Source organism: Sinocyclocheilus anshuiensis, unplaced genomic scaffold (genome assembly GCF_001515605.1).
Source record: "Sinocyclocheilus anshuiensis isolate Anshui unplaced genomic scaffold, SAMN03320099.WGS_v1.1 scaffold332, whole genome shotgun sequence".
Taxonomy (NCBI): Eukaryota; Metazoa; Chordata; class Actinopteri; order Cypriniformes; family Cyprinidae; genus Sinocyclocheilus; species Sinocyclocheilus anshuiensis.
The window spans coordinates 1,656,193-1,677,548 of NW_015554181.1; the positions used below are offsets into that span (position 1 = coordinate 1,656,193).

Genomic DNA, 21,356 nt, shown 5'->3' on the forward strand with positions numbered 1-21,356 from the left:
TGGAAACAGGTAGGTTAATCTATCATTAGTGTCTACCAATAGTTTAATTTAGTGCTGTCAAATGATTAATCGCGATTAATCGTATTCAAAATAAAAGTTTTTGTTGACAAAATATGTGTACTGTATATTTATTATGTATATATAAATACACACACATGCATGCATGTATATATTTAAGAAAAATATGTTATGTTTATATATTAAATATATTTATAAATAATATAATAATTAAATGATTATTAATTATAATATAAATTATATGAATAATATACATATATGCATGTAAATATTTTCAAAATATATACATGCATGTGTATTTATATATACAAAATAAATATACACAGTACGCACACATATATTATGTAAACAAAAACTTTTATTTTGGATGCGATTAATCGTTTGACAGCACTACTATCATTTATTATTAATAATAAGTAGTTTCATTACTAAAAATAATATAAATACATGTAAATTATTATTCATTTTTAATATTATTTTCTTTTTTATTTTATTGATTACATAAGGCTTTTACTGCTTTAATTAATGATCTATAATTTACATAATCAATCGATAATTTTCTTAACATAGTACAAATGTTCTCTTTCTGTTCCAGTCAGTTCTTAGTAATTACCATTAATTAAAACACACTTAGTCTCATGTTTTGCTCCAGATTACTGTAACAGGATTTGGGTTTTGATTTGATTTATTTTTTTTCGTCTGTAGTGCCCGGCGGAGGTCTAACCCCAGTTCTGTCCACTCTCACTCCAGTATATTTGAGTTTTATTGTTTTAATCAAGGGTTTTCAGAGCTTTTAAGACCATGTACGCACCCCCGGGAACTGCTGCTCCTGGAAACCGGAGGAGGAGAAGTGGAACGGCTCTACCCAAACAACCAGAGCGGAGTTTAGCATCCGCGCTGCCCGGGGCGCTTTCCATCACGGCACTCTGTACAGCCCTGGCAGAACCAGCCTGGCTCCACGTCCATGGAGGAACCTGCCCCAGACAGGAGCTCGGTGTCGCAGACGTCCTGGGATATATAGATGACAAACTCATTGGGGGTTGGTATCCCAAACTGAGATAGATTGGGGTCTGTAAGGTTTTTGAAAGAAGTCTCTTCTGCTCACCTGGCTGCATTTATTTGATCAAAAAATACAACATTAGTAATGGTAAATTTGAAACAACCGTCTTCTATTTGAATAGATTTTACAATGTAATTTTTTGCTGTGATTCAAAGCTGAATTTTAAAGGGGTCATATAATGCTACATGCACTTTTACAAGTTGTTTGAACTGAAATGTGTGTTGGCAGTGTGTGTACACAACCACCCTATAATGATAAAAATCCACCCAGTGTTTTTTTGTTAATCTATTAAAATCTTTATCCCTTTCTCAAATCGAGCCGATCTCCAGTCTTCAGTGTCACATGATCCTTCAGAAATAATTGTAATATACTCATTTGCTCAAGAAACATTATTTTGCTGCTTAAGAAACTTCTTATTAATATCAATGTTGAAAACAGCTGCGCTGCTTCATATTTTTGTGGAAACCGCAAACTTTTTGAATGGTAGTGTGCATAGATTACAATTTGAAGTTGAAATGGAGTTCTTCTACTTGCATTTTTAATGATAAACTGTTTTGTTCATTCTCTCTCTCACAGATTACTGTATCAACTCTCAGTCCATCCTGCTCTTGCGGGTCATTGCTGCTTTCTGTTTCTTGGGCATTCTGTGCAGCCTCACGGCATTTCTGTTGGATGTCTTTGGACCTAAACACCCAGCCCTCAAGATCACACGCAGATACGCTTTCGCTCACATCCTCACAGGTACGCATTCATGAAGGATTTACTTCTTAATATAAATATAGTTATTTTTTTGTAGCATTAAATGTACAGTTCATCCAAAAATGAAAATGCTGTCATCATTAACTCAAACATCATTAACCAAAACTATTAGACTATAATTAATAAAACCTGAGAGGTTTCTGTTCCTCTATTGAAAGTCGTGGTCACCAAAAGTAAAAAAAAATTCACAAAGGTCATAAAGGCATAATCAAATTTGTGGTGTTCCTGATCAAAATTGACCAGCCTACAAAACATTGCTTATAAATCTCTCATTATCAAATCTTGGATTCAGTCTTTTTGTCAACTTGTTTTTTCCAACTAGTTTCAACTATTAATAAGTTTTGGATTTCATTTTGGAACTGACTGATCGTGGGCCTCATTGATCTGAGCTTATGCACCTCAGTTTTTAAGTGAACATTGCCAAAATTATCCACAAAAATGCTTTTTTTTTTCACTCAAAAAATGAGGTGCATAAGCTCAGATCAGTCAGTTCAGAGAAGAAATACCTAACGTGTGCTAATTGAAAGAAAATAAGCTGACAAAAAGATTGAATCCAAGATTTGTTGATAACATAGCGTAATGAGGGATAGGCTATATAAGCAATTTTTGATGGGAACACTAAATTAGGTAAAGGATTTTCAGCACAGTTTTTTGAGGAGAAGTATCCCATTAATGTCTTCATGACTCTGTATTGCAGTGCTCCAGTGCGCTACAGTGATCGGCTTCTGTTACTGGGCCTCGGAACTGATTCTGTCCCTGCAGCAGCAGCACAAGAAGTACCACGGCTCGCTCATCTACGTCACTTTTGCCATCAGCTTCTACCTGGTGGCCGGTGCAGGCGGAGCCTCCATTTTAGCCACGGCGGCCAACCTGCTCCGTCATTACCCCACCGAGGAGGAGGAGCAGGCCCTGGAGCTCCTCTCAGAGATGGAGGAGAGCAGTGAAACATACCCAGTTGACTACGACGTTGCCAACCAATTCCAGCCTCCACCGGCCTACACACCCTGATCGCCAACCGCCGTCACCCCACATGTTCTCTGCCCAATGCCACACCTTTGGCCTTCAGATAAAGCAACGATGTTCAGATTTTAGGTGCGCCATCAAGAATGAATATTTATGCAGTATTCCAGATCGTGCAGAATGCCCATATCCATGCACGCATTTAAATGAGCGTTTTCCTTTGGCAGACAGAGCTTGCGTGCATGGAATAAATCAAAGAGAATAATTATGGCATTGCTTGTAGAATTCCATTCGAATTCATCATGCAGTAGTTTGCATGAATCTGGCAATAAAAACCCACACAGATTTAGAAAACTGAGTATTTTTTTGGCACGCTTTATTGTTGATTAAAGACTTGACGGGCATCATGCTTGTTGAAGATGCATTTACCGGCAGCCTCTTTGGCGTACTGTGGGGAATTTTTTCCAAAGGCATCTTTTTCTGTTTCGTCAAAGGTTTATCATGTTTTCCATTTGAAATGTTGAGCTGCACTTTCGACTTTTGTTCCTGTTTTTCAATTGGTCACTTTCCTTTCATTTTTTATCATGCTATCAATGTATCCTTTTATTTATTTTAATTAATCAGTCTACAGATGCTGCCATATCTGCACACTTCCGGATAAATTTTTAATCAGTTATTGTAATGTTACTTTAATGCAAATATAGCCGCAAATACCCAAGATGGATGGACAAATTATTATTTATTATATATTACCTGGTTGAAACAGACTCTCAAAGAAACTAGAAAGCGGATATTTTATGTACCTGCAATTTGGAGGTTTTCAGGTTTGCCAACATCACATTGTGAGTGTGTTGTATATTAATTGGATTTTGGATTTGTTTTTTTAGTGAAATTGTGTTTGCTGTATTTTGATAGTAATAGTGTGAGCTATGAACGAGTCTTAACACATTCGATCATGATTGTATCCACGATTCACTTGTCTATCTTTTGCTCTGGTCAGATTATTTTTGATAAAATCACTGCATGACATTTGATACAGCACATGTGTTGCCTAAATGGACTAATTGTTCAGATTTCACACATGCTGTTCACTTTTGCATACAGTTTTGGTTGTTTTTCTAGTAATCTGGTGGTTTTGTGTTCTAGTTTATTTCACATTTCCTTTCTGTGTTTCATTTGAAATACGTTTACTGACATGGAAAATAAAAAAATGGAGTCCAAATAACACGTGCGTGAGTGTTTCCTCAATGCCTCACCACCGGCATTTCCGCTGAAACCAGGATAAATGACCTTAATTTGAAGAAATACTCATTTAAATGTTCTCAGTTTTATCAATTATTCAAATACACGGGCTTCATTTGATCGAATGTTCAGTAAATATAAAGCCGGAAAGAGATGGATGACGACAGCTGCTGGAATATCGATTATGGAAATGAGGTATGTTGTATGTAAATGAAGCCAGACCTATATTAAGCAGCTACATTTTAGAAAAAGCTGACTTATATAGCATATATTTGCGATAAAATTAACAATGTTTTCAGCTTTAAAATGTGCCGTAGAGATGCTTGTCTCATTCAAGGTCTATGTTGCGTTTATAAACAAAAACATGAGCCTAAATTCCATGAATTAATAATCTAATATTCATCCCAGTAGCACCATGTCCACCAGTAATCTGCCACCCCTGCGAAACCTGCCCAGCTGGACTAGGGTTCGAGATCTGGAGCGGGTGAGATACCCCAGACATCTGTCCAGTGACTGTATGGTCAGATCTCCACCTGTGGACATCAAGAGCCCACAAGCAGCTGCTCAGCCCAGGACAGATGCACACAGCACACGCATCGCATCTCTGGAGAAAGATATTCTGTTCCTCCAACAACAGCATAAAGACACGCTGGAGAGACTGCATGCAGAAATGGAAGATCTGAAGCGTGTTAATAAAGGTGTGCTGCATTGCAGTCCTTCGTAGGAAATGGTGCAGTTTGAACATTTTTCAAGATATTTTTTCATCATTTCATTTGAGAAGGTTGCTGAACTTTGAAAAAAATCAAATTTGACCACTAAAGGTCTAAAACACCAGGATGAAAACTGCCATAGACACCGGAGGAACCTAATAGAGGCACAATGTTACCCCAATATTCTAGTAGCTAAAATGTTTTTACCCCAAAACAGCCAAACATAATGAAATACTGATAAAGACTGTAAAACAAACTTATTTCTGTTTGAGGCATGTGGTCAGAAGGTTGCTGATGATGTCACTTCCTCAAGTGTGATGTAAGAAAGAACAAACCATGGTTTTTAAAGGGGGAAATGTGAATTGAAACCTAATTGAGGAACAAAATATCTTAAATATAATACTGACATGATCATTTAATTTCAATTTTAAATGCCAAATCTACGTGTGATGTACTTTAACATTTTAGATAACCAATTAACTTGTTAGATATCAATTAATATGTAAGGAAGATGCAAATTGGCTGACATTCTACTTAAAAGCAAACATTCAAAAGTATTTGAAGGTACATTTTAACATTCCTTCCATAAACTAGTTTAAATATTGTCACAGTTCAGTCCTGTGGATACAAATAAAGCACAAAAAGACCCGTTTTGATGCACACTTGCATATTATTTTTACACTTAAATATTGACTTCTTTTACAGAATTACAGTATCAGCTGATTATGGAACATGAAAATTCTCCAAAAGGTAAGCTAGGTTTTATCAAGCCTAATTTGTCGTAATTATATTCATAATATGCTCATGCAATGATGCACAATTTGCTTTAGTAAGACCCTTAAAGACTATTAACCTGTGCAGAGGAAAGATCTTATTTTTTCTTATTGTTTCTTGTTTTGTTGTTTACTGCAAACTGATATCCAGTGTTAATTTAATACTATTGAGATACTTTTATAGTTGTTATTAATATTTTGAATTAGTTTTTATTTTTATACTTTGTTTTAATTTGAGTTAAAGTTTTAATTTAGTTGTTTATTGTGTCATTTGTATTAGTTCTTAATATGTAGATATCATTTTTATACATTTTAGTATTATTGAGATACTTTAATAGTTTTTATTAACATTTTAAATTAGTTTGTATTTTCATATTTTGTTTTAATATTAATTAATGTTTTAGTAATTTTGTTGTGTGTTTTTGTCATTTGTATTAGTAGATATAATTTGTATTTATTTTTTTTTATAACTATTTTTTATTTAAAAATAATTAATTATTTAATAATTATTTTTTAGTTATTTGAATACATGAAGTTAAACAAAAGAAAATGAGAAATGTTGCCTTGGCAACTAGCCTAAATCAATTTTTTTTTAAATATATTATTTCAGATCATGTTTATTTTATTTCAAGTAACACATTTTCTTTATGGTTTTAACTGTAGTTATAGCTGACTCTATTAACCCTGGTGTGATGCACACAGAGTCCGTATGGTCCAGCAGTAATTCTTCAAAATCCAGCAGCGACTGTTCAGCTGAGAAGAATTCCCAGTGTGGATTCATCAGGTGCCAAATCTCTATAACCCTTGAGTTAGCATCTCTGATTAACTGACCTCATTTAACCAAGTAAATCACACCGCTCCAGCTCAGAGGAGGCGTCCGAGGCAGGAGGAGGAAGTGGAGGCGCAGTCACGTCTCTGCTGCCTCTCAGGATCACCTGCAGCCCGTCCCAGGAGCCCCGCATCCCGACGCTGCAGGAGTGCGAGCTCATCATCCGGCAGCTCTATCACGCCAACACCGCGCAGTATCAGGAGGTCAGCAACACTTCATCGTGTCTGTCGTGATTCATACATTCATACTTGACACTCATCATGTTCCATCACTCAGCTGCTGCGGATCAAGACGGTCCTCAGAGAAATCACCTCCAAAAACAGATCGGCCGCTGAAGTTTTCTCTCTCGCAAGAGCCTCGCTCTGTGGCAACAGCAGGTGCTCCGTTATTCTGCGTCAATCTCACGGAAACAGTCAAGAAATATCCTGGGGTCAAGCCAAAATCTAAAGAAAGAAATAAGAAACTATATTTTGCATCTCATTAAATCGAATTCAAATCTCATTAAAAAGAAATCTCATAAAACTTTATTTATTTTAAATATACGTGTGTAATTTTTAATATAAGTGTAATATATTTTGTAGTAATTAGAAGTAATTTAAGTATTTATGAGAATTGGGAGTCTACATAATGCGGACTATGATTTTAATAATAATAACAATTGTTTAAAAAGTATTATTATTGTAATATATTTTTATAGTAATTAGAAGTAATTTAAGTATTTATGGTAATTGTAAGTATACATAATGTAGACTATGGTTTTGAAGGGATAGTTCACCCCAAAATGAAAATTCTGTCATTAATTACTCACCCTCATGTCCTTCCAAACCCGTAAGACCTTCGTTCAACTTCGGAACACAAATTAAGATATTTTTGATTAAATCCGAGAGCTCTCTGTCCCTCCCATAGACAGCAATGCAACTGAAATGTTCCCAGGCCCAGAAACGTAGTAAGGACATCGGTAAAATAGTCCATGTGCCATCAGTGGTTCAACTGTAATTTTACAAAGCTACGAGAATACTTTTTGTGCGCGAAGAAAACAAAAATAACGACTTTATTCAACAATTCTTCTCCTCCTCATCCCGTCTGCTGCATGTGCTTGCTTCCGCTTCATGTAAACAACGCATGCGCATGGCGCTGGTGCTTATGTCGTTATTTTTGTTTTCTTCGCACACAAAAAGTATTCTCGTAGCTTTGTAAAATTACGGTTGAACCACTGATGTCACATGGACTATTTTACCGATGTCCTTACTACGTTTCTGGGCCTGGGAACATTTCAGTTGCGTTGCTGTCTATGGGAGGGTCAGAGAGCTCTCAGATTTCATCAAAAATATCTTAATTTGTGCTCTGAAGATGAATGAAGGTCGTACGGGTTTAGAACGACATGAGGGTGAGTAATTAATGACAGAATTTTCATTTTTGGATGAACTATTCCTTTAATAATAATTTTATAAACAGGATTGTCATTAATAATAATTATTATTATTATTATTATAACAACATCACTGGAACAGAATGCAATTTTTTATTTTTTTTTTGGGTGAAATGTGGCCTGGACACCTTATTTCTCTATTATATCATAAAATAAATTCTGTTTGCCTATTCAGAATCCATCTTGAAAATCATTGGCACTTTATTTTCACATGTAAACATATGATTCTTTTTCAGGGGTGACGTTTTCGAGCATTTTCCACAACTACCAAACCACTGCCAAAGAAACAGTAGGCTGGCTTTTCTATCATCATCATCACAGAATACCACAGACGATCCATAATTCTGAAACAGTTTTTGGTCATTTTCCCCCAGGATCCCGAGTCACACTGGTAAAGGAGAAACTGTGCTTCTCCCAGCCATCAAACACGGTCTCAGCAGCACCATGTCAGAGCGGCAGAGGAGAGCGCAGGACGTGCACAGACTGCGTCTCAGGAGAGCGGTGAACTCTTAACCCTCCTCTGCAGTGAAGGTTACGCTGTCTGTCATTGTGCCATCATGTCTGCTGATTAGAAGGTCTTACGGTTCGGTCTTTTTTTACTCTATGAAAAGGCTTAAACACCTCAGTCAGTCTCTATTAGCTGAAGAAAGGTCAAAAATACGTACTTTTTCTTCACCAGAGAGACGCAAGGAATGAGTGAATGATCACGTTTGAATCCCTAATGAACTAAATAAGAATCTTTCCAGAGAAGCAGCCAAATGTCAAAGATGAGACGAGAGCTGAGCTAAGCTGCACGTCCTTCAACAGGAAGGTCCATAAACTCTGAGAGAGACACGACATATAAGTGAAACCTTTCGATCAAATTTCTTATAATGCCTCGATTTGATGACATATACACTGGCGTGAATTTCCCTGAAGGTTTCACAAGGTGCTCGTTTGACAAAGCAGTTTAAATTCTTATTACTGTTAATACTGTACTTCTCTTTAAATAAATGCACCAGCGCCACCATTTATGACATGCTTTTGTATAATTCTTTGCGTTCTTGAGGAATCTGAAGGTGTTTTGCACCAAAGGCCTATTTCTGAACTCCGTGTTCATTTCTTCACTAAAGCTCAGTATGTTTCATCTATAGTGCATTAGTGTAATCTGGCCGTTGAGAAGGTTTTATAGTGTGTCCTGTAGGATCTCTAACTGACGACTACAACCCATTGGATCAGTGCCCGGGCCTCCAGCAGACACCACATAGTATTACTGCATTTAAGAGCCTTATTAAGTAATGGGTTTTAGAGGGCACTATCTCATTCAATTTAATTCAATCAGATGCTTTAGATGCCTCAAACAGCAAACGTTCAACACGTTTCTCTAATTCAGTTTAGCCAATAAAACATTTTAGTAACACATTGCTTGTAAAGTTGTAATTGTTTGATAAATATATCAATACGTGATAATGATGTTACATATGGCAGTTTTTAGGCAATACAACAAAGGGTCAATATAGTTAACTAAAACCATAAAAAATGATGATGCTTGAAATAAAAAAAATTAATAATTTTTTTTATTGTAACTACTTGGCAAGTCAACATTTCTCATTTTAATCTAGTTGATTGAAATAAAAAATGATTAAAACTACATATAAAACCCCCCAAAACTACTAAAAATGACAAAAACGCACAACAAAATGACTAAAATTTTAACTAAAATACAAAAGAAAAAGAAAAACTGATAAGTAAAAAAAACGAATCAAAATATTACTATAATTACTATACCAAAGGTCTGAGAGCACCAATGAAAAGTTTTATATTTTGAAAACGTCTTTTGAAAACTTTTCTTTTCTCTCTCTCTAAAAAGTTTTAGGGCTAAAGATTTTAAGTGTGGACCCTAAAAAATTTTAAGTGTGGACCCAAAATATAACATTTTATATATGTATATTATATAACTTATAAATGCATATTTTAGTTTTAGTTTATTATACATTTAGTCATTTAGCAGACGCTTTTATCCAAAGCGACTTACAAATGAGGACAATAAAAGCAGTCAAAACGAAATTATAAATTATATATGTTCAAGAGTTTAGGCAACTACACAATTGATCAAAATTAAATCAAGCAATTAAACAGGTCAGACAGACAGACTGTTTAGGGAGGTAAATGCAGGTAAACGGCCGCAGCCACAGCAAAGCATCAACGGCCGGGTGTTGACCAAATGACTTAAGGTAATAAGATAATTGAGGAAGGTATTATTAGATAAGCAATGAAGAAAGGAAAAGGGTTGTTCAGACAAAGTATCTTATCTTCTCAGAAACGTAGCTTACAGAGTGACGTCTCACATACAACATTAGTATAAAAGAGCAGGGCTTCCTCTGCTGCAGGATTGGACACGTTCAGTTCAGTCTGCACACTCTCTAGCGGTTGATCTCTGTGTTGTAAACTCAGCAGTGTGATCATGTTGGAATCACGGGCACACCTCGCCAAGCAGGCCGCAGCCATGCTGGTGTGCCAACCCGCCTGCCTGATGCATCATGGGGGAGACTGGGGCAACTGGGGCAACACCAACATCGCTGTGGTAAGAACAGCAGATGCTACGCACACACAAACTGGCAGGTTAAAAACAATGGAAGCATTCAGTCTTGAATCTCTTGTTCGCTATAAGATATAGTCTCTGTTTGGTTCTGAATTTGTAACCGGATCTGCTTTTGAAGGTTTTCTCAGGCTGCGGATGGTGGGATGGAACTGACATCCATGAGGCTGCGTAGTAAGTATACAGCAGGGTGCGCTTCAAAATATCATTCCCTATATCATTATTTTGCTCGTTTATCAGTAAAAACATAGAAGGATCCTTAAAACAAGCTCCATTTATGGTAACACTTTACAATAAGGTCTCATTTGTTAACAAACTAATAATGACCAATATATTTCAACAGCATTTATTAACCTTTGTTAAATGTTAGTTGAAAATGTTAGTCCAGTGCATTGACTACTGAAAAAATGTAGTAGTAAATGTTGAGATTATTAAATGCAATAAAAGTATTGTTCATACTCAGTTCATATTAACTATGTTTACAAATAAAGCCTTATTGTAAAGTGTTACCACATTTACTTTAGAAGCCAATTGTGTCAGATAAGACTGAGATTATGTTTACTTTCGTTACCCATATATGCAAATTGATTTTTGTAGTTTTGAGCTTAAACATCAGTGAATTTTGTTGCATTTGTGACTAAATCAAGAAAATTTAATTTGCAAATGAGATATTTTTCCTTATGCATTGTAATAATTGTAAAAAATACTTTAAAAAATGTTTATTTGCAGTGCTTGCAGTAGCATCATTCAAAACATTAGCCTGTCAATAGCGGAGTGCTCTTATATTTTTTATAACATATGGATCTGTTTGGATTATGTAAAGGATAATGTACAGTCACTTGGTCGTTATCACAAAATAAACTTATTTAGAGATAATGACTGGATGACTGCACATGATCCTTATTACAAGACTACTTGCCAAATAAATACTGATTTGAACTGAAATGATAATATCTAGGCTACCTGGTTTAGTTCAGCACCTGAGCTTAAAAATATTTTGACAGCTAATTGATCAATCCGAATCAAGTATCCTATCAAATAAAATAAATAAATAATGCCGTGTCTCTTTGAAGCACCATGTACCACTTGAGCCGTAATGGAGCGCGTTTTCAGATCTTTGCCCCAAACCAGCAGCAAATGCACGTCGTGGACCACATGAAGATGCAGCCATCATCAAGTGACAACAGGTAGACATCATTAAAATGAAATATAACATCACATTTACTAACTACACAACCTTTCATATAACCATTCCGCATATTTCACTCAACTTGTGGAAATATAACCATGGAAACATCATGTTTTATGGGAATGTCATCGATTTTTGGATGTGCAGCATGGTTTTTTATGAAGTAGCATTACATGATTGTAGTGATAGTTCACAATATAGTATATTTTAAAGTACCGTGACCATCTGATAACAAACTGTTTCCTCTGCAGGAACATGATGATGGAGTCTGCGCGATTCAGCCACGGCCAGGGCATGATGCAGATGAACGATCTGTCCAAACTGGACGTTAACAGCTTTGATGCCGTCATCTTCCCTGGAGGCCACGGAGTAGTCAAGAACCTGTGAGAGAGACAGTCTTTTAGCTAATGCGAATATAAATGTTATTGAAAAGAAATCAATGCAAATACATTCCAAAAGTAGTGCATTATCCTGACAGGCCAGATGCACATATAACCCATCAAGAGTCATTGTGGAGTCCATCTGCACATACTTCAACTTTGATGACCCTCAGATTATGTGCGGATTGGTCTTTTCACTATTAGTCACCCCAGATCTACCTCTATTCCTGGAGCGAAAATCCTCTTATCATGTTTCACTATTAGCAAACAATTGGTTAAGGCTAAGTGGAAATAAAGGTGATGGATGAGACTAATCCACGTCTGAGCCCAATCCGGATTCAGATAGCCCAATTACACTTCAGCACCTTTACAAACTCTAGATCCGAATTGAGAAAGTTCCTTCAAGGTTTCAAGAAGTGTTGGGTTGATTTGAGCTGATTTTTTTTTCATTCTTCATTTCTTGTCATGTTAAAAAAATCTTTGCAGGGTAAAAAAAAAAAATAGTGTCAACATGCATTTCTGCTGACTTTCACATTTCATGAGCAGGTCCACCTTCAGCAAAGACGGCAAAGACTGCAAGCTGAATAATGATGTGGAAAGAATTATGAAGGAATTCCACCGCTCTCGCAAGCCCATTGGGTATATGACTCTAAAATATTAAAACTGTGAATATAAAATCTGAATTTAATCCTTGTTTATACTACATAAAGATGGGTGAATGACAGCAATTTAAGATTCTGCACCGTTTTTAGGTCACTAATCAAATTAGTAACACTGACCACTAACTGTTGGGTATAAAGGGTCAGATTGTTCTTGCTTCACCTACATTTTCTTTATTCAAATTATCCTGATATATTCTAGTAATGACAAATGCTGTATCAAAGCAACTGTATTCTATTTTTTTACCTTTAAATATCACTTTCAAAGTCATTCTGATGGTACACTGGCCTTTTCTGAGGCGAATGGCTTCGTTTTCCCCCCAAACGTCTGTTTGTTTTTGGACTAAGTTTGGTGAGCATGTACGAAATACCACAAAAAAGGCGGATCGCTTTAGGGCAGCAACAAATGCACGTGCACAGCTAGCCACTTTAATTACGATAGTGAATTCACTCACTTAACTGTAGGGGGCTTCATAGTCGCAAAAATACAAATTACATACAGTTACTTTAAATCAGGAAAATGTAAATTAGAAGCATTTCCACTTGTGGTCTGTAAATATGCTTCAGTTAAATTGTTTAAATGTTTTTCAACTGACCGCAATCCTGCTCTCTCTTTGGCTCAGTCTGTCCAGTATGGCTCCTCTCCTGGCGTGCCGAGTGCTGCCCAATCTGGAAGTCACGATGGGTTACGAGCGTGACGAGAGCAGCCGCTGGGGCCGCTGGCCCAACACCACCATGGTGCAGGCGGTCAAGAGCATGGGGGCCCGTCACAACACCCGTGAACCTTACATATCCTTTCACTTTAATTTTTAACACATCTGTCAAACGTATTATTAATTTTTTAAGTGTAAAACACCATAAAGTGTGCAAGAAGTCACTAAGCATACGTCAACTAGATGTCATAACAATATGAAAACATGATTTTTCCCTTAACTGCCCATCTCACGAGGCCTATGTGGACGAGAAAAACAAGGTGATCAGCACTCCAACCTTCATGTGGGAGACTGACTATCACTACCATTACATCTTCGATGGCATCGGGAACATGGTCAAGCATGTCATGCGTATGACTGCCAAGTGATTCCCGTGAGATGCAAGCAAGACACCTGAAGGCTTTCACACTTAACTTTAGGTTGACCCGAATCCGCTATTATGTGGACATACAGAGAGTAAATAAAGAAAAGCATACAGTGCAACTCCTGTGTTGTACTATGTATCATATAGCATAGACTTTTTCTCCCACTGTACATGCAACCAAACCATACACTTGTTATTTTTGAAGTAGATGAGTAAATAACTGAAAGGCTATCACATGAGATAGTAACATTTTAGTGGAACATTTTATTTTACAAATCATACAAAAAAGAATGACAATATTTATAAAAACAAAGAACAGATATAAAACTTTATTTTTTTACACAAAACTTTAACTGGCTTCTCAAAAATGTAAAAGAAAACTTTAAATGTGTTACAAAAATGTACAGCAGCATCTTAAATATAAGATAGATTCATGTTTTCACAAAACATTCATGAACAGTTGTACAAAATTGAAAAAGAAAAGTAAAAATATTTACAACACTAAGCACAGACTGACAAAGAGCCAGAGATGAATGTCAAGATCCATGTTTTTGTTTCAGCCATTTTAAATATCTATTTTAACGTCATTCAGCTGAGTTCTTTGTATTAAAGTGAAACAGATATAGAAGAATTATAGAAGAGAACTGGCTGTGAATATGTTTCTCTTTGGGAAAGTGAGTTACAATAGTAAAGAGGCCAAATTGTGAAGAGTTTGAGTATTAAGGAGGCTAAGCTTCTTAACTCAATATTGGCACTGAATTTTTGCTTTAAATTATAACAGAATTTGAGACTTGACCAAAATGAAAATGACAAAGAGTTTAAGATGACTTCAGTTTCAAGATATGGTGAAATATACACAAGAATGGAGCCCAAATATACACAGTAAACAAATACACAACATTATATTCATATACATTCACCCATGTATATGTAAAATACAACAACTTTATACATTTAAGTTGCCTGAAATATATTTTCTTGGCTGCAGTATCTGATTGTCAAAGCAGACTTTATGCTATACTGTTGTTTTGGTTCGGCTGATTGGAGAATGTAAAAACCCTTTGGAAGTACAGTTCTATTTCCAGCATGTCCATTATCCACAATGGATATCAATTTCATTTACAAAATCTGTATCATAACGGTATGATACTTCGAATTAGTCTTTTCTTATTTTCTGTAAAATTGTACTTCTGTACCCTAACCTTTTAGTCTAGACAGATAGAAGTGCAATCTGGGATTGATGACAACAGATAAATACAAAGTCAACAAAAGACAGCGATACAAAATCTACATTCCAAAAACCAGTAGGAACTGAATGCACCTTTACAGCATCATGGCAATGCTCTTTATTCAGCTTAAGGATGAATATACATCAAAGCTGGTCAAGGATATTCAAGTCTGGATCCTTTGCTTTCTCAGGATTTGTTAGGTTTGTATTTAAAACCAATTTGTCTTCTTTCTTGGGATGCTCTGGAAATATAATCACAGGGATTGTGGTTAGTTACCTACAAGAGATAAACCAAATAAAACCTTGGGTTTGCACTCAACTTAACACGGGAACAAGGCATTTTATAAATGTCTGCTAACACAACAATTCCTGTTTTTGAGGCCATAAGTGAATATATCACTTGCAGAATCTTATATAGTGACATGAACATTTTGCCTACAAAGTGAAGTACTATGCAGATAGCCTGAGTTAAAACAAGTTAAAGGGGTCACATGATGCAACCAATTTTTTCTTTCTCTTTGGAGTGTTACAAGCTCATGATGCATATCACCGAGTCCAGCCCGGAGTCGTCACATGTCCTTCCGGACGCTCCTTCGTCGAAATCGCCAGCCGCGCTGTTCTCAAGCCCACCGCCTCTGCTCACTTTAACCCTCCGGCCGTTCCTCACGAACGGCAGTGTAGAGTAGGACTTGTTGTTTGTCATTTCTCCGATCACAAATGCAGACATGGTTTTATGTTTACGCAGCGAGATGCAACGCAGTGCGTTAAAAGACAGTATAAGTCATTATAATCCATAATTATGTCCCCACTGGATGCAACGAATGCCTCGTTTATAATGGGTTTTCATGTTTTTGAATCATCGCTCCGGCCGAACAGGGCATCATCACAGTATGGTAAGGAGCGTAACATTTGTCTCACGCTCGAGGTATTCGGCCAATCACAACGCACTGGATAGCTGGCCAATCAGAGCACACCTCGCTTTTTTAGAATGATGAGCTTTGTAAAAATCGACGCGTTTCAGAAAGGCGGGGCATAGAGGAGAAACAATAATGTACAGTATGTGGAAAATAATGTGTTTTTTTAACCTTAAACCGCATAAACACATTTCATTACACCAAATACACAAAATAATGTTCTTTTTAGCAGCATCATATGATCCCTTTAAATATTGTAGGTCAAAGGAATTAAAGGGAGGTAACGGACCAAGGTAAGGTTCTCAAAGAAGTGCGGAGCTGGAGTCAGAGTCTGGGTCAGGGGGGATGCAGGAATCTTGGGAGCAGGATTGCTGGGCTCTGAGGTACTCCTGGAGCTCCTGTCTCAAGGCATTGAAGCGGGCCTCACTGAGGGAACGACTGTACCGGTGCTGAGGAGGCTGGGATACTAAGGGAGGGCTGATGGAGTACAGGCCTAGGAGGAGAGGAAAGGAGCAGGAGGAGGATGAGGAAGATAAAGTGAGGAGGATGGGTGAGGTTAAATAGGTACAGTTCAAGGGAAACTTAATTTACCATTATATTTGGTGTGGGGAATGATCAAACATGCTCAAAGAGTTTAAAGTTCTTACGTTTACTCTGGAAGTCCAGGAGGCCAGCAGTGGAGCGGGGGCGATCTTGCCTGAACTCCCTGCCTCGCCCAAAGCCTGCATGGGTCCGCTCCATCTTCATGGCCTCCAGGATGTCGGGATCCACAGAGCATTCCACAGCATCCCATTCGTAACTCTCATCTACTGAGGTATTTCTTCTAGACACACACATATGCAACAATACACAGTGAGACGTACAAAATGACAGTGACAGAAATGTGTACAGAACAAAATAAGAAATTGGTAACTGTTCTAGCTGTCTTTGTTGAGGTCTTGCCTCAAGCATTTCCGTATCAGCTTCACCTTTTGGACCTCTGTATTCTCACGTCTTTGTCTGCCCTGTGCATCTCACTCTCCTCTGTGGTCTCTGGCGAGCTGAGTAAGGTTGGGGTGATAGAGAGAGACTGGCGTAGATGCCCGTGTCCATGCGGTCCCACACTACCCCTTCCACTGCTCTGGCTGGCGTAACTGGCTCTGCCCCCATCACCTCTTATATCCCGGCCTTCTGTCTCTGTGAAGCCCCTAGCTGCACCCATCCCTTTGTCCACCTGTCTCGGAAAGTCTTGCTCTCGTTGGGGGAAGGATGTATGATATGGTGAGGGCCAGCTGTAACCTCTGGGTAGGAAAGGCCTTGGTGGACCCCTTCTGGGTTCTGCAGGATGCAGGTAGTCCACCCTGGCCACCGGTCTGGTAGGGCCAAAATGTCGAGAGGGGTCTTGTGGAACATACTTATGCTGAACTGACCTGAGAGTTTCCTGATAAGACAGAGGCCACCTAGAAGAATCTGGAAAGACTGCTCCCTGTCGACGTGGATCTGATCCCCTCCTGGAAGGAAGGGACAATTCCATGTGTTGTGGTGGATCTGGGACAGAGGGACCAGGTGTGTGATAGGGGGGTTGCATGTCAGCTCTTTCAATATGCCGATGTCTCTCTAGACTGTAGCTGTTAGGAGGCTGAAAGGGCACTGTCCCTCGCCATGATGGGCCAGACATGGGATAGTAACATGCAGGAGTACGACCCAAACTGTATGATTTGAGCCTTATATCTGGATGGGGATATTCATCTCTGTAACAGGTCTCAGAGATATAAGCTCTTGGATTTTCAAAATCTTCCCATCTAGAACCTAAACTAATGGACTTTTTTAGGAAAGGACGTGGTTGCCCGATTCCAGAGAGGGTCCTACAGGGACCGATGCTGACTGATTTCTTCATGAAAGGCACTGGAGCCTGATAGATCCTTGAGGATATCATGTTTGTCCTTTTACTCTGAGTCTGAGGTCTTTGATATTGTTCAGATGTAGAGTCTGGACATTTGGAAACTATTGCTGCCATGCTTTTAGCTGTGCTAATTAATGTCTGTGCTGAACCACGCTGAGTAAATTCTTGTTTTTGAGACCCTGAACTCTGAGAAAGCAAAGGCTGAGAACTCTTTTCCTTTTCTTTAGACTGTGAGAAGCCTTTATTGCATGTGTCTGAGGTACCTGATTTATCACAAGTATCTCTTGCCTCTAATTGTGAACATGGTTCAGAAACTGGAATACTTCCAGGATTATCATGTTCTACAGGAATGTTCAGGGTGCTGTGGTCATGAACAGCCCCATTGGGCTGACTAAAATTGGTCTCAGAGTGGTCCTGACCATGTTTTTCCCAACTTTTGGGTACAACATCAGGCTCATCTCTTAACAGTGTCCCAGTTTCTGCCTTGACACTGGGTTCAACAGATTCCGAAGACTCAGTCACTTCTACTGGATCATCTACACTCATTTCGATGAAACCAGGAAGATTCAGGTATTCCAGGATAGTGCTGGTCTGCAGTGGTGACATCCTGGCTGGTTGGGGAGCAAGCTTAACTTTCACCGATTCTGACATTCTCGAGAAATTTGACTGATCACTTTCTGTCTCATTTTCCAACAGGGTCAGGGGTGAGATCCGACTAGGGCTTTCACTGAAGGCACATTTGTCACTCTTTCTGGATCGAGCCCTGATACCCTCTTTCTCTTGCTCACTGTAAGGCAATATGGAGGTGGAATCATCACTCACTATGACTTTTCCCTTTGCTCCTGCTTTCTGATGATCATAGGGCAATGTAGAGCAGCCTGATGGATTACGACTCAGTCTGTCTTTTTGAACAACCCTTACTTCCTCCATGTCTGTAACACTTTGAATCCTGGGATTAAGGTAATGTAGGTTAGGACCAGTATTTCTATCTTCTCCAGCCACCACTTGGTGCAGCTCAGATGGTTGAGGACTTAAGCGAGCAGGGGTTGTTGATCTAAATGCCAGAGCCTCTTTTTTAATTTTTCTTTCTTGCAACCATCCGTCCTCAACTAAAGTACTGTTGGGCAGCCGCTCCTCCTCTTCCAGGTGACTCTCCGGGTGTCTAGCTCGTGCCCCACTGAGGTTGGTTCTACTGTGAGAGGGTATGTCCCTGGTAGGAGAGAAAAGTGAGAGAAAGGTATATTGTGTGGCTGGTGAATGAGAAACATCTGCTGCAACTGAATCTTCAACATTGGCAACGCCTCGTTGACGTGTATGAGGGTAGAGTGAGCGAGGTGTGTTCCCTTCAGACAGGCTCTGCACCGGCACCTGGCTGGTGGGGGACGTCACAGGGCTTATGTCCCACTGGATGTGTGTAGAAGATAAGGAGGGAAGTCTCTCCATGGGACTGCTGGTGTTGCCGAAATAACAGCCCCTTCTATAGTCCGATACACGCTGGGCCAGGCTGCTGGGTCGGGATTTTTGCCGTAAACGGATGTCTTGGGGTTTCCAAATAGGGTCTTCAGACTCAACACCTGTCCATTTTCTTAAGGGACTTGCAGACTTGGCCCGCCTCTGTTCTTGCTCATGTGCCTGTGCCCTTCGGCTGGCCGTGTAGTGTTGTAACTCCCTCTCCATTTGCTCACGTTCCTTCACCAGCTTTAAACATTTGCTTAAGTTGTCCCTTTCTCTTTCACCATCCAACTGAGTTATCATAGTGCTGGGCTCTGTCAGCTGGCTGTCTCCATCGATGGGCTGATAACGTGCTTGGTGGTGCAGCCTATCTCTCTCTAAAGCTTGGGCTCTCCTGGTTAAGCTCGGAAAGATGTCCTCCCTATGACTGGCACTCCGGTATTTTTTTAGTGAGTCACTTGCTCTTTTTTCACTGCAGTCAGAATAAAAGCTGGCCCTCCCCAACAATGCCTCAGAGCAACCCTGCTCATCATCAGAGTAGAAACAGCCATGACGGGAGAAGTTTCTGGCCATTGCCTTCACCCTGCCAGGTGAGTGAGGGGGTCTTTCTGGATCTGGAGAGTCTACTGTCAATACAGAGGGCATCTTTCTCTGTCTATCCCTCTCAGAACTTACAGGATTTGATTGGTTGGACTCTTTAAAAGATCCATTGTTACTCCCTCCACCACTGCCTCTACCAGGGGACTGTGGGAACTCCTTTTTGAGGTTCTTTTTGATGTGGGTTGGTGTGGAGTTTTCTATGTCAGGTTGGATAACAAAGCGCCCATCAGGACTTCTCGATATGGATTCAATAGCAGATGTGGGTGATGGAGATCCCCCAAAGTGGCTCTCAAACTGCGTGTAGTGTGGAGGTGGAGAGGATGAGGACAGAAGCTGCTTTCTCTGATCCTGGTACCCACTGCGGCTGCCTTTATCAAAAGAGGAACGGTCTGAACGATCGGAAGAGGAAGAGTTAGGGAAGAAGTTTAAGGGAGGGCATAGCTTTAACTTCAGCACACTGTCGGGACTGTCAGAAGGCGAGTGAGCTCTGTGGAGAAAGAACACAGAGAACATTTAGGGAAGGAGGACAGGAAGGCTTCATCCCTTCAGGTTGCCATTTCAAAAGCCAATTGTAGTACAGTGACAAAGATGGAGAAGCATAGGAATGATACATGCACAGCAAAGATGGACACTTACTGTGGAGACGAACTCTTCTGGAAGGCAGAGGGGATATCTGAAATGGTGGGGAGGGTGCAAAGTTCATATCATGCCACACATAATGAGTCATAAGATGAAGTGACAAAAATAAAAGCAGCCTCAACAGAGATGCCATGCATAACAACACCACTGACAGCTGAGAACAAATACATGATTTCAAATGTCATGTATCAGTCTTTGAGGCATTAAATGTCTGTAAACTTATAGCGATTGGACTGGAATGAACAATGCATTGCTCACTGTACAAAAAACATTTGATTATCTAAGACTTAAGTACAACATCTATGTATCTGAATGCTGCAGCCCCAAATAACTTTAAGACCATGCAAAAAGCTTCAAAATGTGTTTATAGTGGTGTAATTTTAGTTGAAAAAAAATCATATTTAATGACCCTGTAAACTTCATAACTGCTTTTACCATCTCTCTTTTTCCTTCGCCGTTGTCTCCTTCTACTGTTCATAACACAAGCAGTCACCAGAGAGAGGATGATGGCAACAAACAGGAAACACACGCCCCCAATCACACCAGCCAGCAGGGGCTCAGGAACAAAGGCCAGGACACTGGGTGCTGCTGGATACATCTCCATACCTTAAGGTAACACAGTACATGTTATCAATTAATAATAAAATAAATCAATAAGAATGAATCACTTATACCAAAATGACACTTCTGACTTCTTGAACTTTAAATTTCTCATTAAACCATACTAAAATTCCAAAACATTCATTAAAACAGTAGTTTTTCCAAGTCACACGGGGCTGAGAAAAGACCGAGATATGTCAATATTAAGTCAAAATACACATTTCTGAGTCAGCCTCACCTTCAGTAGAGATGACAACGGAGTTACTGGGCACACTGAACAGTCTGTCCCTGCAAGACAGAAGACGCAGCTCATAGTTTGAGTCCTGTGGAAATAAATGAAGAGTAAATGACCCGTCAAGCCAAAAGGAATAGGAACAT

General features: G+C 39.0%; 4 protein-coding genes across 4 annotated transcripts in view; 3 read left to right on the forward strand and 1 right to left on the reverse strand.

The window, feature by feature from the left end:
- Positions 1–4,022, forward strand: part of LOC107671030 (transmembrane protein 127) — a 4,558-nt gene extending 536 nt beyond the window's left edge. The window contains exons 2-4 of the mRNA XM_016463865.1: positions 724–1,057; positions 1,655–1,819; positions 2,535–4,022. Of these exons, the coding sequence (XP_016319351.1) occupies positions 820–1,057; positions 1,655–1,819; positions 2,535–2,845 (714 nt within the window). The 5' untranslated portion in view covers positions 724–819 and the 3' untranslated portion in view covers positions 2,846–4,022. The remainder of the gene's footprint in view (positions 1–723; positions 1,058–1,654; positions 1,820–2,534) is intronic.
- Positions 4,023–4,099: 77 nt separating this feature from the next.
- LOC107670999 (coiled-coil domain-containing protein 74A-like) lies at positions 4,100–8,293 on the forward strand. The gene is given in 9 exon segments (XM_016463815.1): positions 4,100–4,234; positions 4,451–4,737; positions 5,455–5,499; positions 6,225–6,306; positions 6,386–6,554; positions 6,628–6,728; positions 8,017–8,048; positions 8,051–8,069; positions 8,155–8,293. Coding segments are annotated over 9 exon segments (945 nt in total). The 5' UTR covers positions 4,100–4,163.
- Positions 8,294–10,125: 1,832 nt separating this feature from the next.
- On the forward strand, positions 10,126–13,782 carry gatd3l (glutamine amidotransferase class 1 domain containing 3, like). The gene is made up of 7 exons (XM_016463885.1): positions 10,126–10,343; positions 10,480–10,532; positions 11,432–11,545; positions 11,799–11,930; positions 12,474–12,566; positions 13,210–13,375; positions 13,533–13,782. The coding sequence occupies exons 1-7, from the start codon at positions 10,224–10,226 to the stop codon at positions 13,665–13,667; spliced, it is 813 nt and encodes a 270-aa protein (XP_016319371.1). The 5' UTR covers positions 10,126–10,223; the 3' UTR covers positions 13,668–13,782.
- Positions 13,783–15,057: 1,275 nt separating this feature from the next.
- The window catches only part of LOC107671028 (uncharacterized), a 52,245-nt gene continuing 45,946 nt past the window's right edge, over positions 15,058–21,356 (reverse strand). The window contains exons 16-22 of the mRNA XM_016463862.1: positions 21,217–21,301; positions 20,814–20,984; positions 20,376–20,412; positions 16,774–20,226; positions 16,453–16,628; positions 16,095–16,298; positions 15,058–15,133 (exon numbers count right to left, since the gene is read on the reverse strand). Of these exons, the coding sequence (XP_016319348.1) occupies positions 16,108–16,298; positions 16,453–16,628; positions 16,774–20,226; positions 20,376–20,412; positions 20,814–20,984; positions 21,217–21,301 (4,113 nt within the window). The 3' untranslated portion in view covers positions 15,058–15,133; positions 16,095–16,107. The remainder of the gene's footprint in view (positions 15,134–16,094; positions 16,299–16,452; positions 16,629–16,773; positions 20,227–20,375; positions 20,413–20,813; positions 20,985–21,216; positions 21,302–21,356) is intronic.

Coding starts and splice junctions, on each gene's coding strand:
- gatd3l (XM_016463885.1), top strand. CDS start 10,224: ATGTTGGAATCACGGGCACACCTCGCCAAGCAGGCCGCAGCCATGCTG. Junction 10,533..11,431: donor GACATCCATGAGGCTGCGTA/GTAAGTATACAG, acceptor GTCTCTTTGAAG/CACCATGTACCACTTGAGCC. Junction 12,567..13,209: donor CGCTCTCGCAAGCCCATTGG/GTATATGACTCT, acceptor TCTTTGGCTCAG/TCTGTCCAGTATGGCTCCTC.